The sequence below is a fragment of the Ostrinia furnacalis genome, unplaced genomic scaffold (genome assembly GCF_004193835.3).
Source record: "Ostrinia furnacalis isolate ACB-3 unplaced genomic scaffold, ASM419383v2 OfSCF7492, whole genome shotgun sequence".
Classification (NCBI taxonomy): domain Eukaryota; kingdom Metazoa; phylum Arthropoda; class Insecta; order Lepidoptera; family Crambidae; genus Ostrinia; species Ostrinia furnacalis.
In genome coordinates this window covers 87,187-98,516 of record NW_021137731.1, presented here as the reverse complement: position 1 = coordinate 98,516, position 11,330 = coordinate 87,187, and the positions used below count along the sequence as shown (strand labels likewise).

At 36.9% G+C, this 11,330-nt stretch overlaps 1 protein-coding gene across 1 annotated transcript; it reads right to left on the bottom strand.

Moving 5' to 3' along the window:
- On the bottom strand, positions 1–1,749 carry LOC114364924 (uncharacterized). The gene is made up of 3 exons (XM_028321280.1): positions 1,554–1,749; positions 1,062–1,314; positions 1–481 (listed from the first exon to the last, which is right to left on the bottom strand). The coding sequence occupies exons 1-3, from the start codon at positions 1,680–1,682 to the stop codon at positions 108–110; spliced, it is 756 nt and encodes a 251-aa protein (XP_028177081.1). The 5' UTR covers positions 1,683–1,749; the 3' UTR covers positions 1–107.
- Between the last annotated feature and the right edge of the window lie 9,581 nt (positions 1,750–11,330).

Here is an 11,330-nt window from a genome sequence, read left to right as displayed (position 1 = left end):
TAAATTCAATTCGTTTATTAAAGATAATGGCAATAAATTAATAATAAATAAAATAAATAAGTCTTTGTACAACAGAGGTTAAATTCGGCTATGCCCATTTGGTCTATCTACTTATTGTGGGAGTAGGCACTGTAGGCCAGGTTTTGGGCCTCATCGAGGTTCTTGTTCCAGTCAGAGCCGTAGCTGGAGTAGCCACCACCACCATGGCCATGGCCGACGTCATGGGAGACGTGTTCTACGTGGACAGGGTGGTGAGATTCGTGGTGGTGAGCATGGGGAACCACTTCGTAGGTGGTCTTCGCGGTGTCGTGTTTGAGGCACCAGGCCACGAAGAGGATGACGGCCAGGACTAAGGCAATCTTGGCGGTGGCGAGAGCTTTGAGGGCGATGAGCTTGACGATGAACAGCTTTCCGAGGAGGATCTTGGCGCCGAGAAGACCGATGATACCGCCCATGCCGCTGTTCTTCTTCTTGCCACGGCCTGAAATACAAAAACATTCATGAAATGCGAATTTTTTGGAGCTTTCTAACCCTGCAAAAGCGCTTTTAAAGAGCTAGCTTATTTGCAGAAAATAAATCACTTTCATAGCTTTTAAAGTAAAATATCTTATTTAAGTTGATAAACTTGGGTAATTTATAAAACACTTTTGATATTCGCTATATAGATAAAAATGTATTTTTAAGATGGGAAGTGATAATAATTTATGCGATTCATGGATTGCATAATTTTCAAAATTATTAATAAAATTGATCCAAGGATTCATTGAACCGATATTGTGTACCATTTATAAGATCTACACAAAATTACGATTCCAATGATGCAATTTACGAGAAATACAATGAATAGCAAGTCAATAATTAATTTGAAAGTTAAAATCATACACAAACATTACTCAAATTGAAACTTAATTCATTAACATCGTTGTTCATAAGATATTTTGTAATAAATAATAATTTACTTGCGTTATCTGCAGGAGCATCAATAAAATTATCGGATTAACGCCGCAAACAAAACGTATTCGCTTGCTAATTTATTAATTGATAATTAAAAGATAGCCTACCTTCATCGAGAGACCTCTGCAGGGTCTCCTTATCGGCCTGGTTCATCTTGACCTCCAAGGCGTGGGTCTCGAAGAGACTGACGACTCCATCCATGAGCCTGTAGTTGACCTCCAGGTCTCTGGCTGACTCGTCCACAGGGAGGGCATCGAGCTTCTTAGCCCTCTTGTCAGGGTCACCCTTGAAGACAATGCCTTCGGCGATGGTGATGCTGCGAGACGCTCTCAGGTTGTCAACGATCCTTAACAGTTTCTCCTGGAAATTCGAATTTTGGAATTAGAATTTTGAATTTAAGTTTAGAATCATTTTGAATATGGATTGAGATGAGTTCGAATTAGAATCTAAAGAGTTTGGTTATGTTTACAAAAGTTAAAATAAATGCTAAAAGTTATCTCAGAAACGAGTGAAATTAAAGTCCTCGGAACTCGATACCGCACACACTGAAACACGTTCCATTCACTGTTACACTTTCACTTAATAATTGAATTATGAACCTTAACACATAGGGTGTAGTCCCCTCTGCAGTCCTTGACGAAATTGATGGCCGTCTCCAGGGTCCTGTCACTGTCATCTGCGTACGCGCAAGCCAGAACGGCGAGGGCGAAAACGAAAGTGATCTTCATCTTTTTTGAATTTAAAAACTTTTTCTCACTGGCCGAATTATTGTTTTTCTGACATCGAGTGATGTCAAGTTATGTTTGGCGTGGTAGCGGGCATGCCATACAGTTTTATCGGATCCCCCCCCACCGCATTCTATGTTATGCTCATACGGCGGGCGGTTCATCTAGGTTAAGATAAAATCCGAGTCAGTTTAGACCCTAATGTTTATGTAAATAGGTTCGTTTTGACAAATATTCGATCGTGTGTAGGGACACAGATTAGGTATGATTTTGAGGACATAGACATAATATTAAATTTTTTAGCGGAATTTATGGTAATGATAATTTTCTAATTTGAAATCATAGAGCTCAGTCAATGAGCTTTTACTAAAGAAGCGTGATTATTAATCCTTTGGTAGCAGGTTCGTTTAGTTTTATTTAGCTAAACCAATAAATCAAGCTAATAATAAAATTAAAAATCCTCATTAAGTTTTTAAAATTATTCAACATTTAAGTTTTGGAAAATTGAAAATAATTCATGCTTATTCAACATAAAACTTTATTCACGGCTCATTTGAAATTATTTTTGTCACATCACCTGTGAAATTTTGAATTTTTGTAATTAATTTTCATCAAAGCTTTTTAGAGTAAAAAGGAGCTTTCAAAGCAAATATAAACTTCTTTGTATTAGACTAATATTTATACATAGGTCATTAACTTTTGCTTAAATTAGCCTCAAGTTGCAACATTATGTAAATTTATCACTTTAATTATAATTAGACAAATCGCTTTCACTTGAAGTTAATAATAGATACATATAAAGATATAAGTATAATTTTGGAAAATTTGCATTTATTAATAGAACAGGCGAAATAACTCATTAATTCAATTACACAACTAGACATCCACCTGGTTGTATGTACGTAAATAAAAACTAGTTCGACAAGATAATATGAGTAAATAGAAATTGGCAGCTAAAATAACTGGTTCCCATTCTGAAAAAGCATCCGATTCTCAGGTTTATGTAACGGTCGTTAACATTTTTTCAAAAGAAATTTTAATGGTATATTTCTTTGGATTACGCTCGTTATTATGATATCGCGTTTTATAATGGGTTTTGTATGACTTGGCGAGTATGATAGTGTTTTTTTGACAAGTATAATGTGGTAATTTGATTAGCCAATGATTTTACCGAAAGAAATTAAAACAGATTTGTGAAACATAATTGAAAGCTCTAAGTATTAATCGTAATTTACTTTTGAGGACTATTCTCACTTCTTTTTCAATCTATAGTTTTGCTTCTGTGTGGCCAGGATCTACAATTTGTCAATGAAAACCAATCAGGAAAAATAAGTTGTCCCAAACGTTTACTGCCTTAGTTAATGGGTCACTTTATAATGGATTGAGGTCTTATTTTGATGGGCATTTCGAATCGAGTTACAAATTGACAGGATTATTGGTTTATCCATGTCTGACTTAAAAGCCGGACATGATTTCTTTGGTCATTTGTAATCTATCCTAGCCAAATAGAGGTGAATTAATTGAATGCTTATTATTGAAGATTGTACTGCATTAAATATTTATACTTTGATAATATGACGGTTGACCCAGTGGTTCACAGAGTACGGGACTATTCCCACCTCTCGTTCCCACCGCTGCAACTGCTGTGTACGAAGTATCTGAAGCTTGACCGCTAACAAAAACCCAACCAGTGAAGGTCAAGTTTATACAGGGAAGGTCAAGTTGGCTCATAGGGTAGTCCTATGTATGTTGGTCAAGGCAAACGTTATTGTGGAGATTATACCTATGTGATTTATTTACCGAAACGGGGAACCTAGTTGGCCTGCATCTCACCTGATGGAAAGCGATGATAAGCCCGAAAGTAGAAGTAAACTTCACCCGGAATCCTCAACCACAGATTTTTATAGCTTTTTAGCTATCGTATTTCCAAATGTAGCCCTGGAATAGCAATATCTAGAAGACAGTCCAAAATGCCTTTAGCTGCGAACAGATTTTCAATCTTAGGACTTGTTCCCTCGAAGACATCCAGGTTTTTACGGGAACTCCTTTTTGCAGGATACTATTCAGTAGCATACGTATTTTAATGCTAAAGTTCACACTTACGTCCCGTTTGCAGTGTCCCGCAAAGGTTTGCATTTCAAGCACACAAGTGCTGCCCGCGACTTCGTACGCGTGGATCCCGCTTTACCCCCTTAGGGGTGGAGTTTCGTAAAATCCTTTCTTAGCGGATGCCTTCGTCATAACATCTATGCATGCCAAATTTCATCCCGATCCGTCCAGTGGTTTGGGGTGTGCGTTGATAGATCACTATGTCAGTCAGTCGGCAGTATAATTTTGGGGGATCCTGCATTGTTGGATCCCATAAAACTGGATTATCGTGGAAACGAGCCGTTACAGTAACAAATAGACACATAAATCACGCATTTCTGTCAAACTACCCACGAAAACGTAACCATTTTGATACAGTTCAAAGATATTGTTTATGGTCACTTATACCATATTAAATAACACTTTATCCAATTTCAAATGGTCGTTGAAAATGTTTGGAAGAAAGTTTCGCTATGAAACAATTATTTGGCTCGTGATATATTGTTGGTGCTAAAAAGAGATGAGAGTATATTTTCGTATTGTGGACGAAAGAGATGAATAGTAACACATAATCGATCGATATCGAAAGTTAGATGTGAATGAAGATGACAGCAGACCGTTATGGAACCTTTACACCCGACTACATTTTTAGATGTTTCTTAATTTAACTGTCAGTCAAATGACGTGACCAATTCCAAGTTTGACAGATGTGTGTTTCATGAACAGTGAAATTTTTAACGTCCGTATTTACAAACGATGCTTGTTTTGTGTAAAGCAGCAAATCGAACGCACAACGTTGAATAGAGCTCTGTAATTGGTTTGTCACCGTGTGCGTCCACGAGCACTGTGAGACCTCATAGTAATGTTAGTGACAATATGTACTTTTTATATATTTTTGTTTATAATAGCTTTCCGCCCGCGGCTTCGCCCGCGTGGAATTTTGTCTGTCACAGAAAAACAATATCGCGCGCGTATTTGCTCACCGTTTAGACCTACCCTGGACTACGACAAACATTTTAAAACCAAAATCAGCTCAATCGGCCCATCAGTTCTCGAGTTTTAATCACTACCGAACACTACTAAACACTAACGAACAGCATTTCATTTTTATTTATATAGATAGATAAGGGTGGATTCGACCAAACAAGAGTAAGTACTAATCTCCGAATAAATCGTCAGTTTTGACATATTTCCCATACTGAAACTGTCGTGCCAGTTATACCTACCAGGAGTTAATCTCGGATAAAGGTTTGGTCGAATCGGGCCTAAGTAACACATATCTTTCTTGAGAATAAATGATATTCTTGGGAATTATTGAGTTCCATAAGCGTGAAACGTAACGATAAATCGTACAGTGTAAACGGACCCAATGGCGCAATATGAGCAAATTTTTGAAACTCACCGTTAACACGAGCGCTGTGTTGCACAGCATGCGACTTTCGTTTTTTTCGTTCATCTCACTTTCAATGGCATCTACCGTGGTGCTTTTGGAATCCCCGCTTTCTTAAAAAGGGTAGGTTATGGTTTATTATGTACATATCCTTGTTCATTCGTCATTTCAGCCAAATGATGTCCATTGCTGGACAAAGGCCTCCAAGGATTTCTATAATGACCGGTCCTGCGCTGCCCGCATCCAGGCTTTTCCCGCGACTTCACCAGATCGTCAGACTACCTAGTTTAAGTACTACGTCTTCCAGCCCGTGGTCGCCACTCGAGAACTTTTCTGCCCTAACGGCCACCATCGCGAGCTAGGTGCCAAAGAGTTATATTTTAATGGTGAAAGAATTTTACAAAACGATTCAGTAGTTTCGGTGCCTACTAATATCAAATCTTTCCTCTTTAGGCTGAGTTGCACCAACTTCCTTTAACCGTAATAATAACAATAACCGGTGTTCATGTAAAGAATTTGATAGAATTTTGACGTTTGTTAAAGTTAAAGTAGGATGGTGCAACTCAGCTTCTTAATATTTAGTGTAGAGAAAATTAAATATCTTTCATTTAGCCCCTGCCGTTAATTTTATGAGGTTATCAGTCCCTCGATCAGAGGATCATCCTAAGGTACGTTTGCTGAAACGTGGTCTCTGTTCATCTCACCAGTCCTTCTTAGATGCAATCTGTCAAATGGATGAAAACATAGGCATTTTGTAAGCCAATTTGTTTCACAATCGCCAATAACTTTTTACGACGGGATCATCATTCTAACCAAACATTGACACAATTTTTCATTACACCATTAATTAAAATCTTTTTGTTCATCTAAATGAAAGTTAATTTACTCAAACAATGGTGAAGCCATGGGAGAGTGTTAGTATTATTTTCTTTAGCCTATTGTAACCATCGAAATTCATGGTTAAATTTTTTCTTCTTTAAAATCATCGTAATATTATTTAAGTGTGATAACACCATTGTTCGTGTTTTCCCTTACTTATGTTACGAGTGTGTGTTTGTAATGAGAGAACTATTGCTACTAATTTGGTTTAAGTATCTTTTGTGATAATGATTCAATTCAACGAAGTGCAAGGGACAGGTTGAACCGTATTCCCAACGCTTAAAGTCTATGATGATTTTAAAGATTCGTTCGTTTGTTTCAGCCGAAAGACGTCCACTGCTGGACAAAGGCCTCCCTCAAGGATTTCGAAAGACCACCTATAGACCTAGGCACCTCCCGCGATCTTCACCAGATCGTCGGTCCACCTAGTGGGAGGCCTGCCCACACTACGATTTCCGGCTCGAGCACTTTTCTGTGATTATTGAATTTTTTATATGATTTCCTATAACGTACTAAAACAGACGTTGAGAAAGCAATTAGGTAAATAAATACTTATTATTTGGACGTTTTTACTTGGGGCAAGCTGAAAAACGCCATCAAGATGCTGAAAAGCCAAGGCCTTCCTCACCGTGGCTCACGACATACTATGCTGAGTCCTTTTGCAATGGACATCGTAATTGCTAGGTGACACAGTTCACTCAACTATTTCTTTTGCTACTCAATACTAATTTATTGCATCCATGGTACCTACTGTTTTAAATTGTTTTTAAATTTATTACAACGGCAGGCACCACATGTCATGCCTACCGTTGTAATAAATATTTCTTTCTTTCTTTTTACTTAAACGAACTGGACCATGGTAATATAAAATTCATCTATACTTTTAGTAAGAATTTCTATGACGGATCATTTTATGTAGGTAAAGTCGCGTGCAGAAGTAGAGCATATTCCATCCATGTCACCCAGTTTAAGTAAATATAGATAATTTTCCTGCCCCTTGTTAAAAGCCCTAGAGAACTAGCCCCATTCGCATGCCTTCAATAAAATGCCTACAGTCAATTTACTTCACTTAGCCTATTACATTATTATCAGCATGCGTAAGAGTTTATGTCATTAGACTTCAAAGACTTTCCTAGAGTCTTTACCTATTGTCATTAGCAAGTCATCGACAACACACGAGTATTAGAAGATGAAATTTTAACCCATATATGCCCAGAGGCACGAAAACGACTCAATGGTACATGTTCTCTTGCGATGCTAATTAAAAAAAAAACTGTACGTTTGTTTTCTGTTTTAATGCCATAAATATAATCTTGAAAGAACTTCCTAGTCAAATATAACATTTAATAAGTTCATTCGCCTCCAGTTTTTTTCGAATTAGACATTGAACTTCAAACATTTTTTTGTTGTTGAAATTAGTGCACCCAGTCTCACAAAACTGTAAGTATTCTTTTATGTATTCTGTTTTGAACGATTATTGCGATTGAAATAATGAAATGAATATATTTCCAAGGTGTATCAATATGAGACCAGAATGTAGGTTTTCGTAGTATAAAGTATTTCAAATAAAAGTAGTGTTTATTATATAATTAGTTTATAATTTCATCAAATTATGGCAAATAGAGTAAAATGATGATATTTGGTTAATTTAGGAACTTGTATAATTACACAGTTAGTAAAATTTAGCCATGAAATGCTGCAAAACACTTTTTTGTTTTTGCATACTGCACAATTTCTACGAATCTGACCGGTGAGGGTCAAATGCTAAGCACACATACCGCCTTTTAGTGGTATATTAGAGGGCATTGTGCGTGTTGAAGGTCCAGGCTGAGTTCGAAGAGATCCATTTGTTAGAAGCAAATTTCTAGCACTTTACCTTCGAATCTCTAAAGTGATTACAAATGCTCCAGGTGATTTCGCTATTATGGCAGAGTTATTGATGAGAAGGAAAAAAACGGTTAACAGTATTCTCACATAGTTGATTGATGTCACCGTCAATAATAACTCTGGAGTTTCGAAGGTAAATTGCTAGAAATTTGCTTCCAAAATATGGATCTCCTTGAACTCAGCCTGGACCTTCAACACGCCCAGTGCCGTCTAATATACCACTAAGTGTAAGGAGGTATGATGCTGAGCATTTGATCCTCACCGGTGAGATTCGTAGAAGTTATGCAGTATGCAAAAACATTACTGTGAAGAAATGCAGTAAGTGCGGTATATCTCCATGAAAAATGTTTTGTAGCCTAAATTGTACTAACTGTACCTATTATTATTCAAGTTCCTAAATAAACCAAATATTATTACTATACACTATTTTCTATAATCTGTTCATATTTGTGAACTAATTCTATGAGGAATACGACTATTACATATTTGAAAATACATTATACCACGAACATCTATATTCTAGTCTCATATATGCCCAGGCGGTCGTTTTCGACTAACTGAAAAAAAATAGTTCCAAGTACTGAAATCCAAAAACTCATCGTGGTTCATGATTAGGGGCCTATATAGAGTAAATATACCAAATTACATAAAAATCTGGGACCTAAATAGTTCTGGGCTTATATAGGTTAAAGAGGTAAGGGCAAGAAGAAGGGTTGGGGAGACCTGTTGTTCACCTGCATAGGGAAGAGTCATCATCATCATCATCATCAACAGCCCTTTACAGTACACTGCTGGACTATGAGGCTCCTCCACACAATCCTCTACAAAAATTGAATTTCATATACAAAAATTGATTTACAAAGTGTAAATATACCTACTTCAAATCTTTAAATGGCTACAGGCTTTCTTTGTGTACCTACTAACCAACCCTCTGCCCAGTATCTTTTAAACTTACTTTTCATTTCATTCACCAACAAACCACTTTAATTTCATCATCCCGCCATAAAATCGGCAACATTCATTGATATCAATGGAGTACAGTCACGATTTACCCTTCCATTCGAATTTAGAACTTATTGCTTTGACTTTAGAACTAACCCAAATAAGTATTGAAGTCTTCACATCCGCGTATCATAGGTATAGTTAGGCAAGAGGTCGACGGCCTATTGCGTCGATTTTACATACTATAATTAAAATTATTGCATCACTAGCGGCCGCCCGCGACTTCGTACGCGTGGATCCCGTTTTACCCCCCTTAGGGGTGGAGTTTCGTAAAATCTTTTCTTAGCGGATGCCTACGTCATAACATCTACCTGCATGCCAAATTTCAGCCCGATCCGTCCAGTGATTTTCGCTATGCGTTGATAGATCACTATGTCAGTTACCTTTAAGTTAATAGAAGATAGAATATATGCATATTCATTGCCCACTAGGGGCAAAACTGAATGACGTCTTAAGTATGTGATTAGGGGTATGGTGCAGGCACTTTTTTTTCAATTAGGTGGTATGGAGTTCAAAATGTCCATTTGCGATTTGTGAGAACCCTACCTTAAAACAATACCACTGTTTTTATTATTACAAAGAGGAAGATCTTGGCATGTATCTCACGAGATAGAAAGTAATGATCAGACCGAAGGTGGAAGCGAGCTTCATTAGGAATTCTCAAATAGAAAGGAACTGGCTATGATCCCTTCAGGTCGTCTTCGTCGGCCATTTAGTGTAGTGGTTCCGAACGGACTACTATAATGCCAAGAGGTCCCGGCTTCAAATCCTGGCCGAGCAGAAATTGATATGATGAATTTTAATTTATATGATGGGTGTTGTTATGTATAATACGCATACGCATATATTAAAAAAAAAGTAATTCAAGTATGTTTATATCTGTTGTCTAGTACCCATAGTACAAGCTTTGCTTAGTTTGGGACTAGAAGCGTAGTGTAAAATGTCCAAGGATTTTTTTTTAGGTACTAAAATGAGTTATTTTATCATAGCTTCTGCCCCGTTTTGCCGCGTGTATTTCGATATGTCACCAATCACACAATCTACTGAAAAAATGAACAGAGATATTTTCGCATTTATAATATTAGTGTGTATTCTGCAATTCATCAAGATAACCAAGTGGAATGAGATTAAAATTAAAAACGAATACAAATCATAAAACGTGCTTCGAATAAAGTCGATCTCACTCAAAGATAAACAGTTAAACACAGCCACTTAGTTTACATAGTAAACGTTTAAATATCGTTATTGTAACCACCACTTTTGCTAACATAATAACTTAATACAAACGGAAAAAGTCGAAAGCAAGTCGAGGTGGTCACAGTCTCATAACTCCTAAGCTTTGGATCTATTATAATAATACCACACGAGAAATAAAGTATGTAATACGCAAGTTATAAAAACAACACTTATAGTACAGTTGAGAAAAATAATGTGTAAATATTTGAGTTCAGTTATATGATTTGAATTAGCGGCCGCCCGCGACTTCGTACGCGTGGATCCCGTTATACCCCCTCAGGGGTGGAGTTTCGTAAAATTTCAGCAAGATCCGTCCAGTGGTTTGGGCTGTGCGTTGATAGATCACTATGTCAGTCAGTCAGTCATTTTTAAGTTATATAAGTCACCGTAAAATTGTGAATTCCGTCAGGTTATAATCTGACGTAGTAAAATTACAATCTAACCTAACCTAACCCACTGTTACTTTACAATCTAACGCGTTATATTATAAACTGACAGAGTTCACAATTTCACGTTGACATATACATAAGTATATTTAGATTGAACCTAACACGCCTCACAACGTGTCGTTTCTTCCTTTTATGGACCTTATTTGCGAGTAAATTGATTACAGTGACTTTAGTATAGGCCTACCTATTTGTGAGTTAATTTGTTCGTTTTAGCCAAACAATGTCCACAGCTGGACAAATACCTCTCCCAAAAATTTCAACAACGACCGGTCCTGCGTTGTCCGCATCCCGGTGCTTCCCGCGACCCTCACTAGATCGTCGGTCCACCAAACAACGGCGAAAAAACAATCTGTATAATTTGTAAATACAGTGTAAACTCTTTATAAATACACTCAAGGGACTGTGCATTTTTTGACGTTATAAAGAGATATCGTTGTATAGAGTGACATGGTAGAGCAAATAGAAACAAGGTAAACCAACAAAGTCAAGAAATTGTGACGTTATAAAGAGTTATTCGTTAAATCGAGTGACGTTATAGAGAGTTTAAGTTATTATTAATTTATTATCATAAAGTTATTATGATTGGTAAAAATCACTGAGACAAATACCTAAAGCAGTTTAAAAGTTACTTTAAAACTAAGCCAAAAATTCTACTTTAAAGATATCGAATTCGCAGTTATAGACCACCATAGGCCAGTCAAATAAATCAAGCGTTTATTA

Bases quoted from the DNA above. Each gene is read 5' to 3' on its own strand.
- LOC114364924 (XM_028321280.1), bottom strand. From the start codon at position 1,682: ATGAAGATCACTTTCGTTTTCGCCCTCGCCGTTCTGGCTTGCGCGTAC. The intron at 1,315-1,553 runs GTTCATAATTCA...TCGAATTTCCAG, and splicing joins ACTACACCCTATGTGTTAAG to GAGAAACTGTTAAGGATCGT. The intron at 482-1,061 runs GTAGGCTATCTT...TTTGTATTTCAG, and splicing joins GCAGAGGTCTCTCGATGAAG to GCCGTGGCAAGAAGAAGAAC.